The sequence below is a fragment of the Physeter macrocephalus genome, chromosome 14 (genome assembly GCF_002837175.3).
Source record: "Physeter macrocephalus isolate SW-GA chromosome 14, ASM283717v5, whole genome shotgun sequence".
Lineage (NCBI taxonomy): Eukaryota > Metazoa > Chordata > Mammalia > Artiodactyla > Physeteridae > Physeter > Physeter macrocephalus.
The window spans coordinates 473,328-487,522 of record NC_041227.1 but is presented as its reverse complement, the minus strand read 5'-3'; the positions used below and the strand labels follow the sequence as shown (position 1 = coordinate 487,522).

At 67.1% G+C, this 14,195-nt stretch overlaps 4 protein-coding genes across 20 annotated transcripts in view; 3 read left to right on the top strand and 1 right to left on the bottom strand.

Annotated features, from left to right (window-relative positions):
- The window catches only part of RTEL1 (regulator of telomere elongation helicase 1), a 28,497-nt gene extending 25,743 nt beyond the window's left edge, over positions 1 to 2,754 (top strand). For 7 of the 10 annotated variants that reach the window (XM_055090235.1, XM_055090239.1, XM_028499040.2 and 4 more), the window contains 7 exons: positions 126 to 266; positions 884 to 1,000; positions 1,165 to 1,395; positions 1,515 to 1,652; positions 1,779 to 1,916; positions 2,006 to 2,109; positions 2,248 to 2,753. In XM_055090235.1, coding sequence (XP_054946210.1) covers positions 126 to 266; positions 884 to 1,000; positions 1,165 to 1,395; positions 1,515 to 1,652; positions 1,779 to 1,916; positions 2,006 to 2,109; positions 2,248 to 2,328 — 950 coding nt within the window. In that variant the 3' untranslated portion in view covers positions 2,329 to 2,753. Of the gene's footprint in view, positions 1 to 125; positions 267 to 883; positions 1,001 to 1,164; positions 1,396 to 1,514; positions 1,653 to 1,778; positions 1,917 to 2,005; positions 2,110 to 2,247 lie in introns of all 10 variants that reach the window. The other 3 variants (XM_055090236.1, XM_055090238.1, XM_055090240.1) reach the window with 3 other exon arrangements.
- A 172-nt stretch (positions 2,755 to 2,926) lies between these two features.
- On the top strand, positions 2,927 to 4,617 carry TNFRSF6B (TNF receptor superfamily member 6b). The gene is made up of 3 exons (XM_024128532.3): positions 2,927 to 3,467; positions 3,560 to 3,763; positions 4,182 to 4,617. Exons 1-3 carry the CDS (start codon positions 3,071 to 3,073, stop codon positions 4,481 to 4,483), a joined length of 903 nt encoding a protein of 300 aa, XP_023984300.1. The 5' UTR covers positions 2,927 to 3,070; the 3' UTR covers positions 4,484 to 4,617.
- An 887-nt stretch (positions 4,618 to 5,504) lies between these two features.
- Positions 5,505 to 12,307, bottom strand: ARFRP1 (ARF related protein 1). 7 transcript variants are annotated; one of them, XM_024128468.3, is made up of 8 exons: positions 12,157 to 12,307; positions 11,573 to 11,671; positions 10,993 to 11,080; positions 10,703 to 10,785; positions 7,569 to 7,738; positions 7,285 to 7,350; positions 6,611 to 6,711; positions 5,505 to 6,542 (listed from the first exon to the last, which is right to left on the bottom strand). In XM_024128468.3, the coding sequence occupies exons 2-7, from the start codon at positions 11,663 to 11,665 to the stop codon at positions 6,636 to 6,638; spliced, it is 576 nt and encodes a 191-aa protein (XP_023984236.1). In that variant the 5' UTR covers positions 11,666 to 11,671; positions 12,157 to 12,307; the 3' UTR covers positions 5,505 to 6,542; positions 6,611 to 6,635. The 7 variants fall into 7 exon arrangements, with proteins under 7 accessions (XP_023984236.1, XP_054946252.1, XP_028355574.1 ...); XM_024128466.3 differs by having other exon boundaries at positions 5,506 to 6,542; positions 7,285 to 7,355; positions 7,569 to 7,650; XM_024128467.3 differs by having other exon boundaries at positions 5,506 to 6,542; positions 7,285 to 7,355; positions 7,569 to 7,650; positions 11,573 to 11,666; positions 12,157 to 12,242.
- A 22-nt stretch (positions 12,308 to 12,329) lies between these two features.
- The window catches only part of ZGPAT (zinc finger CCCH-type and G-patch domain containing), a 12,726-nt gene continuing 10,860 nt past the window's right edge, over positions 12,330 to 14,195 (top strand). Inside the window, exons 1-2 of one of the 2 annotated variants that reach the window (XM_024128594.3) lie at positions 12,330 to 12,431; positions 12,842 to 13,481. In XM_024128594.3, coding sequence (XP_023984362.1) covers positions 12,898 to 13,481 — 584 coding nt within the window. In that variant the 5' untranslated portion in view covers positions 12,330 to 12,431; positions 12,842 to 12,897. Of the gene's footprint in view, positions 12,504 to 12,841; positions 13,482 to 14,195 lie in introns of both variants that reach the window. The other variant, XM_028499462.2, reaches the window with a different exon arrangement.

Sequence of the window (14,195 nt, the reverse complement as noted above, 5' to 3'; positions counted from 1 at the left end):
CCTCTTGAGGGTCCCACCCTGGGGGCCGTGCTGCGGCTGTGGGCTGGGGGGACACCGGGGTCCCCGGTTGACCTGCAGAGGTGTGGGTGGGGACCTGCAGGCCCAGACCCCGCCCCTCCCCACAGGCTTCTATCAGTTCGTGCGGCCCCATCACAAGCAGCAGTTTGAGGAGGTCTGCCGCCAACTGACAGGCCGAGGCTGCAGCTCCCGGCCCGAGCATGGCCTTCCCCGGAGGCAGGGAGCGCAACTGGCCCTGGACCCCAGCGGTGAGGCGGGCCCTGCCTGGGTGGGACCCTCAAACTCAGACCCTGAGGGTGGCGTGGCACCTGGCCCTTGGAGTGGGTCCTCATGTGGCCCAGCCTCCCTGTCCCTGAGGCTGACAGATCCGTGCGGGGGGCCCCACTTTGGGGAGGTGTGGGCCCCCAGAGCACACGTGGCCCGGGCCTCCCCGGAGGACCTGTGCCTGGGGAGCCGTGTACGCGCGGGGGTCCTGGAGCCCCGTCCACCCCCGTCTATACCTGGAGTGGGCCCTGCACGTCCAGAGCCTGGGAGTCGCCGTCCCCATTAGCTAAGGAAGAGCCCATCTCTGGACGAGACTTCCCCAAGGACGGGAGTCACGGGGCCCTGGGGTTGGAGATTCCAGCCTGAGTCCCCCTTCTGTTCCCTTCCGGACTGGGGTGTCCTTGTGCCTGCCCCCCACCGTCCTGCCCCCCACTTGAGGCAGGGAAGGAGGCCTGCCTGCTCCCAGCTGTCGGCGGCCTCCTGCGGTTGCCTGAGGAGAGTTTGAGGCCCTGTCTCCCCTTGGACAGACCCATCCCCTCCCTGGTCATGCTCTGGACCCTCAGGGACCAACTGGGCGCCTCCTGTCTCCGTGTTTCTTCAGAAAGGAGGGAGCCTGACCCCAAGTGGACCGTGTCCCAGGGTGCAGCCAGGCAGCTGGCCCCCAGCGAACACCTGAACCAGGGCCGGCCCCACCTGGCCTCCGGGCTGCTCCCTGCAGGTAGCTGGTCCCTGAGAGGCTTTGGACCAGAGCCCGGAGCGGAGGGAAGACCCTGGCGGGGAGGAGTCTCCTGGGCGCCGCCGGGTTCTGCGCCCCCAGAGCAGGGGAGGCCAGCGTGATTTCCTGGGAAGCTGCTGGGCTGAGATATGTTACCTTCCCGCCAGGAGACCCCAGCCACCGGCCTCCTGAGGGGTCTGGAGCCCCCGGAGCAAAGAAGCACCCGCCCGCTGTGAGTGCCTACCTGGCCGATGCCCGCAGGGCCCTGGGGGCCACAGGCTACAGCCGGCTCCTGGCGGCGCTGACCGCTTACAAGCAGGATGACGACTTCGAGAAGGTGGTGGCCGTGGTGGCCTCACTCACCACCGCAAAGCCTGAGGACTTGCCCCTGCTGCAGAGCAAGTGGCCCGCGGGGGGGGCGGGGGGGGCGGGCAGTGGGGTGGGCGGCAGGGCCACGCCTGAGCGATGCCACGCCTGAGCGATGCCACGCCTGAGCGATGCTCTGCGCTCCCGGCAGGGTTCGGCATGTTCGTGCGCCCGCACCACAAGCAGCGCTTCCGGCAGATGTGCGCGGGCCTGGGCACCCAGGCTCCAGGACCCCGGGAGGGGAGCGCTGCTGCGCCTTCTGACCTCGTCTGTGGGGCTCGCGGGCCAGGTAGGGCCGCCTGCCTGGTGCTCCTGCTGCCCTGTCGCCCCAGCGCCCCTCAGCCCTGGCAGGGGGGGCGGGTGGGCAGCAGGGAAGTGCCAGGCACCCCTCGGACTCACTCCCTCCTGTTTCTAGGCCCCTCACTGCCAGAGAAACCCCCCGGGAAGACCCAGAGCAAGATCTCCTCCTTCCTTACGCAGAGGCCGGCCCGGGGGGCGGGGGCTCCCGGCCGGCCCCCCGGTGCCCCCTGCGGGCAGGCACAGTCCGAGTGGGGTAGGTCTCGTGGGAGGGGCTGCAGGGACCATTGGGAGTGGGGGCCCGGCCCGAGCAGGCCTGTGGCGCTCACGTCAGCCCCCTTGCAGTGGGCTTGGTGTGTCCTGGCTGCAGGGCGGAGGACGTGGTCCCCTTCCAGTGCCCCTCCTGCGACTTCCACTGCTGCCGGGCCTGTTGGCGACAGCACCTCCAGGTCGGCAGCCAGACCCTGTGGACCCGGCCCTGTCCCCTGTGGACGTGGCCTGCTGGGCGTTGCCCCACATGGCGGGCTGAGGGGCTGGGGTGGGCAGGGTGGGGTCTGGCAGGTGTGCCCAGCACCCTCTCTCCACAGGTCTCTAGGACGTGCCCGGCCTGCCGTGCTGCCACCAGAAAGCAGAGCCTCACTCAGGTCTTCTGGCCGGAGCCCCAGTGAACATTGAGACCCTCTGGGCGCTGCAGGGTCTGCGGAGGCTGAGGCCGCCTCTGCCCGGGGCGCAGCCTGGACACTTGCCTTGTCGGCTGGCGGTGGGCCAGGCCTGATACCAGCAACCCCCTGGCCAAGAGCGCACCTGATGGGGAGGCCAGTCCAGTGTCTGTGGGGAAGCCCCTGAGACGGCAGCAGGATCTGGGCCCCCTGTGAGAGGCCCTGAGGCCGCCTTGGGGTCTGGGGTGGGTCCACTGGAAGGTGCTTCCCCAGAACTTCCCTGACCACCAGCTTGTGGGTGGAGCCCCAGCAGAAGGGAGGGGAGCCCTGCACCTTCTGTCCCGGGGACCTTCCGGGGACCTGCTTGTTCCTCAGGGGCCAGGGTTCTAATAAAGCTGCCGGCACTGCTGGGGAGCCGTCTGTGTGGCCCGGCCTCGGTGGTGGGGTGGGGGAGCCTGGAAGGAAGGAGGTGCCTGGGCAGCCTCCCTCGCACCTGGTTTGTTCAGAGCGGGAGCCGCTACCCGCTCCACGCGCCGGTTGCCAGGCCTGGTAACGGGGTCAGGAGCTGCCCGTGGCGCTGGTGGCCCGCGCGGGACCGCCCTGGCACTGGGTTCTGCGGAGGGAGGGGTCAAAGCCTGGGTCCCCAGGTGGCCGACCGTTCCCCGCAGGCGGGGCGGGGCTCCGCGGGGGCGTGGCCAAGCCAGCCCTTATAGGACGCGGCCCGGGAGGCCGCTGCCACTCCAGCGAGACCATGGGGCCCCTTCTGTGGCCGCTGCCGGCCGTGCTGCTGGCGCTTGCGGCGCAGGGGACGGCGGCGGGCGCGCCCACCTACCCGAGGCGGGACGCGGAGACGGGGGAGTGGCTAGCGTGCGACAAGTGCCCCCCGGGCACCTTCGTGCAGCGACCTTGCGGCCGGGACAACCCCACGACGTGCGGCGCGTGCCCGCCGCGCCACTACACGCAGTTCTGGAACTACCTGGAGCGCTGCCGCTACTGCAACGTCATCTGCGGGGAGCACGAGGAGGAGGCGCGGCCGTGCGGGGCCACCCACAACCGCGCCTGCCGCTGTCGCCCCGGCTTCTTCGCGCACGCCGGCTTCTGCCTGGAGCACGCGCCCTGCCCGCCCGGCGCAGGCGTGGTCGCCCCCGGTGGGTGCAGGGCGGGGCCGCGGCGCCGGGCCCTCCGCCGAACGGAGCCAACCCGGCTCTCCTGACGCCGGCCTCCCCCCGTTCGTCCTCAGGCACCCCCAGCCAGAACACGCAGTGCCAACCGTGCTCCCCGGGCACCTTCTCCGCCAGCAGCTCGAGCTCGGAGCGGTGCCAGCCCCACCGCAACTGCACGGCCCTGGGCATGGCCGTCAACGTGCCGGGCTCCCCGTTCCACGATGCCCTGTGCACCGAATGCACGGGCTTCCCGCTCGGCTCGCTGGAGCCGGGGGCACCGGGTGAGCGGGGCGGGGGGCGCGGAGGCCTCCGTGGGCTCCTGGGAAGGGCTTCCGGAAGCGCGGTGGGGGCAGCCTAGCGGATGCACTTGGCTGAGGGCGTCAGCGCTGGCGGGTGATGCCGTTTCCCGCCGACGTTGGGAAACAGGCTCCGAGGGCTTAAACGGCGTGCGGGAGGGCACGGCAGCGAACGTGGCGGGTCCCCTTCACGTCGCATCCCACCCCCGGCATCGGCCCATCAGCCCCGCCTCCTTGCCGGCCGAGTTTCCCGCGGTCGCCCCCGGACCCTCCAGCACGGCTCCCGCCTCACCCACTCGTTAGCGCGCGGGGATCCCTCGGTCCTGTCCCCCCGGGGCGCGGGGGGACGCGCACGGCGCGCTGGCAGTTAATTGGGGACTCCCTCGCCCTTCCCTCCCGGCAGGGACCGAGGAGTGCCTGCGCGCCGTGGTCGACTTCGTGGCTTTCCAGGACATCTCTCCCAGGAAGCTCCAGCGGCTGCAGCAGGCGCTCGCGGGCCCCGGGGCGCGGAGTCCGCCGCCGCCGCCGCCGCCGCCGCAAAGGGAGGACCGCGCGGCGATGCGGCGGAGGCTGTGGCGGCAGCTCACGGAGCTCCGAGAGGCGCAGCCCGGGACGCTGGGGGCGCGGCTGCTGCGGGCGCTGCGCGCGGCCAGGCTGTCCGGGCTGGAGCGCAGCGTCCGCGAGCGCTTCCTCCGCACGCGCTGAGCACTCTCCCCGTTATTTATTCGCTCCCGGCCCGAGCCCCCCGCGTGGGCGGCCCCCAGGTCGCACCTAAGGATTCTTTGGACCCGGTCCCTGTGGCGTTAAATTTATTTTTCATAAAGCCGATTGGGAAACGAGTGTGGTGTCTGGCCGGCGCGCGCTGGGCACAGCTGGCGGGGGACACACCTGGGCGGGCTGCCTGGGCGCGGCCTGCTGCCTTCCCCGGCCCCCCCCCCCCCCGCCTGGGCCGGACCCTCGATGGAAGGATTCTTTGGACCCGGTCCCTGTGGCGTTAAATTTATTTTTCATAAAGCCGATTGGGAAACGAGTGTGGTGTCTGGCCGGCGCGCGCTGGGCACAGCTGGCGGGGGACACACCTGGGCGGGCTGCCTGGGCGCGGCCTGCTGCCTTCCCCGGCCCCCCCCCCCCCCCCGCCTGGGCCGGACCCTCGATGGGGGGAGGGTTGTGGGAGACGGGGACAGCGGGGGACAGCCGTGCCCGGGCCTCACCGCGTGACCCTCCCCGCCCCAGCTGCGCTCTCAGTGGTTAGGATGGTGTGGGGGAGGGTTGCCCAGTGCCCGGGCTCTCACCGTGGAACAGAAGCCAGCCCGTGCGTCCTGGGGCACCAGGAGAAGCGTCCCCCTCAAGTTGCCCCTCCTTTGGGCTCCACCCGCCAAGCAGCAGGGGATTTCCCAGCAAGGGACCAGCCAAGACCTCCCGGTAGGACAGCGTGTCTCACTCGCTTTCTGGGAAACGTCGCTTTTCCCTTCTGGGGCAGGTTTGGATGAGGGCTTGACTCATCGATCCAGGGGGACTCCCAGTCCTGGCCTGGCAGCGCCCTGCCTGACCCCCAGGAAGGGCCCCAGGGGAGGCAGGGTCACAGCCCCCCCCCCCCATGACTCACATCACCTGTAGCTGGTCCCCAGCCCCAGCCCTGACTCATTCCCTTCCCAGCATCTCCTCCTGGGCCCCATCAGGGAGAGCAGCTGGGGCTGTGACCCTCAGACACAAAGCCACCAGGCCTCTGGAGGAAAGGTGCACAGGAGCCACTCCAACTGTCTTTATTTCACCCACGGCTAGGCTCACGGGGGGTTGGCACCTCCTGCAGGGGCCGTGTGAGAGGGTCTCTGCTCCTGGACACAGGCCTGGAAAAGGATTTCTAGGTGGCTCGCCCCAGCCCTGAGGGGGACCCCGCCCTTCACCGCCAGCTGGAAGCCCAGGCCCAGCACACCACCAGCCCAACCCCCGAGGTGGTAACTGTGGTCATCCTAGGTGGGTGGCAGGCAGGCTTGGGGGGGATGCCCACTCCCAACACAACCTCCCAGCTTTACCGTCCTTGCTGGAGATCAAAACAAGGTGGCTGGGCCGGTGGAGGGGGCACACAGCCTCCCAGGTAGGTCTCCCCTGCCCCGTCCTGAGGCTGCATCGGGACAGGGACGGAGGCAACCCCAGGTCTTCCTCAAGCTGACACCAGCCCGCCAGCCCACCTCCAGGATCAGAGGGGACAGAAGCTGAGGACAACCATGGCCCCCCAGCCCCCTCCGTGGGCACGATGTATGGAGCAGCGCTGGGCACTGTGAAGGGCCCCACACCTCTGGAAAAACGCAGCTCCAAGCAGCTGCCCCACAAGGGCCCACGAGGATCCAGGCCAGTAGGCCTGCTGGAGCAGCAGCTCCAAAGGGAGTGGTGGCCTGCCAAGGCCTCACCCCGGGGCTCCAAAACTGGGCCTCGGGGGCGGGGTCCAGGCCCAATGTGGGGGTCTGGTGGGGTCCCTGCCGCCCCAGCTCCCCTCGACAGAAGAAGCTTCCGGATGCCTACGCTTTTCTGGATACAGAGAAAAGTTTGTCTTAGAAGAAAAACAAAGCAAGTAGAACCACCACAAGGCAAATCCAACCCAGCCCCCGGGGGGATCAGCGACGCGGGGCCAGCAGGAGCTTTTCAGGACGAGCGGTGGGCGCCCTGGGCCGGCTGCGCCTATGTGATGTCCCGCTGCCGCGGTGGCCGGTGCACATTCCGCACGACGCACTTCACCATCCACTCGATGCCCTCGCGCACCCCCTTGCTGTGGAGACAGCGGGTGTGAGGCGGAGCCAGCCGTGGCCCCCGGCGCCCAGGGCGAGCCCCACTCACCCCGTGAGGGCCGAGCAGGCCTGGGTCAGGCAGTCGCGCCTGCCGATCTTGGAGGCGCAGTCACTGAACACAGTCTTGATGTCGGGGATGGAGAGGCAAGTCTGGGGGAGGTGAGGCCGTGAAGATCAGGCTCACGGCCCGGTCCCACCCCAAGGCAGTTCCTAGAGCTGCGGGGGGGAACCCTGGGGCTACTCCGTCCAGGAGGGGTCCTGCCTGGCGAGCAGCCTCAGGGGAGCAGGTGTCAGGGAAGGTCTACAGGGAAGCAGGCGGTGGTCTGAGACGCACCCTGGCAGCCACCACCGAGATGCTCCAGGATCGCACCACCAGCCTGCTCAGGGCCCCCTCCACGCGGATGGCCGCTGCACCGCCACTGGCCAGTGGTCCCAGGGGGTGAGGCTGGCACAGCTGCCGTTCTCAAGGGCAGCCGACAGCTCGGGATCCGGGCTGACTCCCACCCTGGTCCCTCCGCATTTTCTTTCCAGAGCTTCCACCTGGGTCTGCCCAGCAGGAGGCTCGCGGTCCCTGGCAGCGGGGTGGCCAGAGGCCTGGGGTGGGGGAGGGGCTCTGCCCCCGCGCAGAGCCTGGTGCTCTGGTGTCTGAGGAAGGCAGCAGTCCTCCCCTGGGAGAGGCACCCTGTCCCCCGGGAGTGGGGCCCGCTGGGCCCAGGGGCTCACCTCAATGTCCTGCTTGTTGGCCAGCAGCAGGATGGGGACACCGTCCAGCGCCTCGCTTGTGACCATCTTCTCTGGGGCGAGCGTAAAGGCGGCAGTGAGCGCCCTTTGTGCGCCTCTGCCCAGAGGTCCCCAGGCCCTCGCGGACCCCCTGTAGGTGTGGACGCACTCGGCCGGGGCCCTCCTGACCTGGCGCCCCGCCCCGCCCCCCAGCCCAGCTCGGGAAGCGGGCTGTGCAGACGGGGCTGCCCGCTCCCCGCCTCCCCCGCCTGGCCAGCCGCACACACCGAATGCTCGCTTGGACTCGGACAGCCGCTCCTCGTCCGTGGAGTCGATGACGTAGATGACGCCGTGGCACTCTGCGTAGTACTGGGCGGGAGCAGAACGGGGTGCTGAGCCGTGGGCACCCGGCCACCTCGAGGCAGCCCCCAGCTGGAAGACCCTTCTGGGGTGCTTCCTGGGGGCGGGGAGGGAGGGCAGAGTGGAGAGGCGCCCCAGACCCCCAGGCCGGGGTGGCCACCTCCCTCGCCCACTTGCCGGACGCTGTGCTCCGAACACCACTTCAGCTTCCGCTGTCAGGACCTGCCCACACCTGCTGGCCTGACAGCGGCCGGAGGGGAAGGGATGGGGCTCGGGGTCTCAGCAGCCCTGGGGGTGGGGGCGGCGGCGGCTTGCCGTCGGGGAGCCACAGAAAGCCCACCGAGGGGCGAGTCCAGAACTTTCAAAGCAGCTCTGTCCCCTGCGCGGGACAGAACCAACATCCGAGCCAGCGCCAGGGAGCTTGGAGCTCTGCAGGCTGGACCGGGGCCGGGAGGGTGTCCGGCCCTGGGTTCCCTGCCAGCAGCAGCCACGCAGGAGCCACCCCGACACTTAAAACCACCAGAGCCCGGGGTACGGGGAGAGCTATGGGGGATGAACGGCAGCACCCCTGGGAAAGGACAGACACACGAAACGGGACTGGCAAGTCGGCCTTCTGTCCCGCTCAGAAATGAGCACGGAAATGCCCACATTGGCGGAACGGGTGACGCCCGCACGCCTACTCCAGCTCCTACCCAGTAGGAGCCCAGGAACCCGGAACACCCACATGTCCCACAGGGCATGACGCCGACTTGTCCCCGCTCCCCCCCCCCGCCAGTACAAGTCAAGCCTTTGTACCTGCACCCGCTACAGAGAAGGAAGCCCGACACAGGTGGCCTCCGGGTCTGCAGACCGCATGTCCCACACCCGGGGCCTCTCTGGCCAGCCTGCTGGATGACGCAGGGCCAGGAGCTGCGGCCCGACCGTGGAGGCCTCCGAGGCAGGAGGGGACAGTGTGGGGTTTGCAGTGAGCCAGTGAGGGAATCACCACTCTGCCCCTGGGGCCCCTGTGGTGGCAGGGGACTTCAACCCATGTGCAAGCGGGCCCCGGCAGACGGGGCCAGGGCCACCGCCACGCCCTCGGGCATCGGGTGACGGCCAGGCAGCAGCGGCAGGGATAGGAGCGGCACCCCTGGGGCTCAGCGTGAGCCAAAGCCAGAGCGCGAGGGGCTGCCCTGAGCCCGCGGCACCTGCCGTGCCCAGACCCTGATGGTGCCGTCACCTGTGGCCTTGCACCGGAGGGCTCTCGGCTGTGGCCTAGAGGGACAAAGGCCAGAAGTCACCCCTGTGGCAGGGTGCCAGGGGGTCGGCTTGGTCCACAGACCTGGCCTGAGGCTGCCACGCGCACAGACCGTGGGCAGCAGTGTGCGGCACGAGCGGAGGCGTGGGGTGGACGGAGAGCAGCGGACATGCGGGTGAAGATCCGCCAGAGCGTGCCGCACGGCACGGGGCTGGGGGGCAGGCCCCACGACATAGCGTCTCAGAACCAGAGAGGGAGCAGGAGCCCCACTTTCCACCCCTCCTGGTGACTCAGAGTTGGGGTTAGGGGTGTGGTCACCTCCATGCTACCCGCTCACAGGGGCCAGCAGGGCGCCCACCCCGGCAGGGGCACCTGACGCTGCAGGCAGGCGGCAGGGCACCCACTCCGCCCGAGTCACAGAGCACGCGAGCAGCCCAGGGTCCCTCCGAGATGGCAGGCTCAGTGATCGGGGCTCAGCCCCTCGTGATGCGGCAGCGAAGCCATGCCGCCAACAGACGTGGAAGCTGGTGGGGGGATGGGGGGACATGACCAACCCAGCTTCCCCTCAGGAGGAGCCGGTCCCCAACCAGAGGCGTGTGTGTGCAGGTGCACCTGTCACTGGCCGTGGCCTGGCTGCCGTGACAAGCAGTGCACCCAGTGCAGATCCCCTGGTTGGCTCTTGCAAGACCCACTCTGACCCATAAAGAGCCACCTGACCATGTCACAGCCGCCCAGGGCAGCCCACCGTGGTGACCTGCCACAGGGATGGAGTCCCAGCCAGCGTGGCCCAACGTGGGGCAGCATCTGAGATGACCCTGCCCCTGCCCAGGCCCGCGTCCCCCCCCCATACACTTGCACCCCAACCTCTGCCGCAGCATCTGCCCCCGAGACCCTGGCCTATGACAGTAGATCAGGACCTGTTTCACATTCTCCGTGTGAGTCTAGAGTTTGCAAACAGCCTCTAGCTTGGCTCTGCCTTGGTCCGACTTAAATGGCCACAGGGGATCTGTCAGTGACCTTCTGGCCGCAGGATGGAACCTATCGTCCTGGCTGGAGGTCAGGATGGGGGGGACACTTTGGAAGGAAAAAGGAAAAAGTGACCAGGTACCTGCTGCTGGGGTCAAACCAGAAATCAAGACCAGGGCACTGAGCCACCAGCAAGTGCTGGGATGGGTACAATCTGCCCCCAGAATCAGGGTGAGCCTGTCTGTGCCCCCGGCACTAGGCTGTACCAAACCCGCCACGCCAATCCATTGAGAGGGGGCTGAGGGAAGAGGCTTGTCCTGCCCTGTTCTCTGCTAGACCCCGGTGCCTGGCACAGGCTGAGCTGAAGACCGACTCCAGCCCTGAGGTCTCAGAAACACTTCAAACCTACCTCAAAAGAGGAGACACGTGCTGTGGGCCGTGGAGGACACCCTCCCCCGATGGGGAAGGGGCCACCACGGAGGACAGGTCCTAAGCTAGGACTGAAGGAGGACCCAGTAGGGGAGACTTAGGCCCCGGTGCTGCAGCTGAGCACCAAACAGGCGTTGCGTCTCCCCCAGGTCTGCTCCTCGACCACTCTTCGTCTCGTCCTGTTCTGATTAGCAACAAAAATCTCTAAGCCGAAAGGAACCGAGTTTGTTCCTGCTCTTGGGGGGAGTGACTTGGGAACCAGGATGGAGGTGAGGCTCAGGAACAAGTGGGTGAGGGAAGCCGCCAACAGCAAGAAAAGAAGGGGAGTTCCAGGCCTTCTGAGGAAAGGGAGGAAGAGACCACGGTGCCAGCTAAAGAGATGGCACGACAGGCAGGCCAGGGAGTCGATGTGGCATCTGCCCATCTTACCTTGTCCCACAAAGACTGCAGCTCTTCCTGCCCCCCTAAGTCCCAGAACATGAGGCGGGCCTTTCCGAAGTCCACAGTGCCGACTGGGGAGAAAAGGAGACGGGTGAGGCTGCGGCCTTGGTCCCTGACACACGGGCTCCCAGCTCTCACGGGAGGAGCAGGCGGCGCCGGCGCTCCGCGATGCTGGGGCCAATGGGAGCCGGAGCAGTGGCCTCACCCTCGGCCTTCGGACATCGCAGCATCCTCAGGGCTCTGCCCCCCAAACCCACAGCCCGAAAGGACCCCCTTACTGTTTAGGCCCACAGTGGTAGTGATTTTGGACAGACTCATCCCCTTGTAGTTCTTGTTGAACCGGGTCTTTGACTGCTCCAAGAAGGTCTAAAGGTAGATAGAGAGACGTGACATGAGAACTGGGAGAGTTCTCATGGCTACTGCATAAATACTCCTACTTAGGCCTATTCCTCTAAATCGAAGCAAAACAAAACAACAACGTTTTGCTTTTTTTTTTTTTTTTTTTTTGTGGTACGCGGGCCCCTCTCACTGTCGTGGCCTCTCCCGTTGCAGACCACAGGCTCCGGACCCGCAGGCTCAGCGGCCATGGTTCACGGGCCCAGCCGCTCCACGGCATGTGGGATCTTCCCGAACCGGGGCCCGAACCTGTGTCCCCTGTATCGGCAGGCGGACTCGCAACCACTGCGCCACCAGGGAAGCCCCAACGTTTTGCTTTTAAAGCATCTAGCGGTAACTGTCCCATGGCCTTAAACGGAGTTCGGCTCCTATCTGGGTACAGAACATGCAGCTAAAAGCATAAAACCAACAGGACCATAAGGCACCGGAGGAGTAGGGGTGTTGACACGGGACCGCACATACCGTCTTCCCGGCGTTGTCCAGACCCAGGATCAGGATGCAGTATTCATCCTTCTGGAACATGTACTTGTACAGGCCTGACAGCAGCGTGTACATCCTGCCCTGGGAACCCGAAATAAGTCACGGGCGAAGCGGCCCGCAACGCGCCTCCCCAGCGCCCCCCAACGGGCAGAGGATCTGTCTGCCCGCTTGACCGCTCAGAGCTGGAGCCCTGAGCGGGGCTCCTCCTGACCCGCCTCCCCTCAGCCCGGCACTGCCGCCGCCGACGCCGCCGCCTTCGCCTCCACAACTGCTCCCGCCTTGGCCCGGAGCTCCCGGCGCCCTCGCTCCCACTCCCGGCCCAGCCAGGGCGCTCCGCTCGCCCGTCCCGCCCCGCTTCACCCCGAGAGCGGCCCCCGCTCCCCAGCCCGGCCTCCCCTCGGGCTTCGCTCCGCTCGGGTCTCCCCGCGCGCCGCCCGCCTCGCACCCGGCCCGCCGCGAGCGCCTCTCAGAGGCGGGGCGTGTGGGTGCGGGTGGAGGGCGGCGCGGACAGACTGCGGACCGGCCGTCGGGCCCGGGCCTAGCTCCGCTCGCCCGCCTCGACTTACCTGCGCACGCCCGGACTGGCCGCGAAGCCGGGGAGCCGGGGACCCGTCGGAACCGCAACGCGCCTGACCCTCCGACCCCACGCTGACCCCGCGCTGACCCTGCGTGGCGCCCGACGGGACGCCGGCTGGCCACCCGGGGAGGGGCGGAGCCGTCCCGGCGGCCCGTGCGCCAGGCACTTCCGGCGGCGGCGGCGGCGGCGGCGGCGGCGGCGGCGCTCGGGCGGAAGTGCCTGTCGGCTGCGGGGGCGGAAGCGGGCGCCGGGCGGCTTTGGCCGGTGAGGCCGGCAGGCCGTCTGTGGCGGCGGCCGGGAGACGGCGCAGAGGAGGGCCGGGCCGGAGGCGAGGGGGTCTGGGCGACGAGGCCTGGGCCCTTGGTGGCGGGCCGAGCGGGGGCGGGCGGCGCGGGGCCCGGGGGGTGGGCCTGGCCGGGGCCATCGGGCTGGGACGCAGAGACCCCGGAGGAACTTGACGGCAGCTCCCGAGAAGGGAGCGGAGGCCGTGGGGCCAGCGGCCAAGGGCTGGCTCTGGCTCTTCTCGGAGCTGGAAACTTCTCTCGGCCCAAACGGGAGGCAGGGCGGTTCACGGTTCCGCAGGCTGTCCGCCGAGGGCGGTGGTTGGCCAGCGCTCAGTGCCGGCCTCGCGGGGGCTGCGGGTCCCGGGTTCATCCGGCTTCTCTTCCCCGCAGCTCTGGCTCCCACGCCTCAACTCTGAGGACCCAGGGACCCGGCCCCTCCCGACAGGATGGACGAGGAGAGCCTGCAGACCGCCCTCCGGACCTACGGCGCGCAGCTGCAGCAGGTGGAGCTGGCTCTGGGCGCTGGCCTGGATCCCTCGGAGCTGGCCGACCTGCGCCAGCTGCAGGGGGACCTGAAGGAGCTGATCGAGCTCACTGAGGCCAGCCTGGTGTCCGTCAGGAAGAGCAAGCTGCTGGCGGCGCTGGATGGAGAGCGCCCAGCTCAGGAGGATGCTGAGTACTTGGCTTTTCAGAAGGCAATTGCTGAGGCAGTGGAGATGCCAGTAGCCCCCGAGGCAGAATTGGAGACTGTTCCTATGAGAGAGACCGGGCCAGGAGCCACGGAGCCTGGGCGGGAGGAGGACGAGGGGGAGGACGAGGACGGGGCAGAGCTGAGTGGGAGGAAGGTGAACGCCCCCTACTACAGTGCTTGGGGCACCCTGGAGTATCACAACGCCATGATCGTGGGCACCGAGGAGGCGGATGACGGCTCCCCGGGCGTGCGTGTACTCTATCTGTACCCCACTCACAAGTCCCTGAAACCTTGCCCGTTCTTCCTGGAGGGGAAGTGCCGTTTCCAGGAGAGCTGCAGGTAAGTCCTGGGTTCCCGGGGCCCCTGGGGGCGTGGCGGGGGGTGGATTGCAAACAGGATCAGGGGCTAGGTGGGCCCTCTGGGCTTTGAAGTTTTGGAGTTTTGTCCTTCTTTGCCCAGCAGAGTGGTGACAAGAAGAGAACTTGGGGGGCAGGGGATTCTTCTAGCAATGTCCTTGTTTAGGTGTTTACTTGGATTTTCCCCGTGTAGATGAAGAAGTATGGAAGGGCTGATGTTGAAAAGAATGGACTCCCCCCCAACCCCCATCACCAGTTTTATTCTTCAGAATGGAACTTCTAAAATTTGCTTTTATTATAGAAACTTTATTATAGAAGTTGTCAAACACATACGCAGTTAGAGGGAGTAGTGTACAGGCTGCCCGTGCTCTAGCTTCAGGCGTCATTGTGCATCAAGATCGTGCCAGTCTTGTTTCAACTTCTCCTGCCTCTGGATTACCTTAAAGCAAGTTGTAGAAATTACTGGGCTTTTCACTTATAAATACTTCAGGATACCATCCTAACCTGAGTAATAAGGATGTTATTTTTAAAACTATTTCCACGTCACCATCACACTTACGGAATTTAACAGCAATACTTTGTTCGTATTTAATTTTCCACAGTTGTTATGATGTTGCTTTTTGCTTAAGCATGTGACTTTTTTTTTTTTTTTTTTTTTTTTTTTTTTTTTTTGTGGTATGCGGGCCTCCCTCTGCTG

Coding starts and splice junctions, on each gene's coding strand:
- TNFRSF6B (XM_024128532.3), top strand. CDS start 3,071: ATGGGGCCCCTTCTGTGGCCGCTGCCGGCCGTGCTGCTGGCGCTTGCG. Junction 3,468..3,559: donor CGCAGGCGTGGTCGCCCCCG/GTGGGTGCAGGG, acceptor GTTCGTCCTCAG/GCACCCCCAGCCAGAACACG. Junction 3,764..4,181: donor GCTGGAGCCGGGGGCACCGG/GTGAGCGGGGCG, acceptor CCCTCCCGGCAG/GGACCGAGGAGTGCCTGCGC.
- ARFRP1 (XM_028499773.2), bottom strand. CDS start 11,665: ATGTACACGCTGCTGTCAGGCCTGTACAAGTACATGTTCCAGAAGGAT. Junction 7,739..10,992: donor TACCACTGTGGGCCTAAACA/GTAAGGGGGTCC, acceptor CCCCGCCCCCAG/GAAGCACCCCAGAAGGGTCT. Junction 6,543..6,610: donor GCCTGCTCGGCCCTCACGGG/GTGAGTGGGGCT, acceptor CTGTCTCCACAG/CAAGGGGGTGCGCGAGGGCA.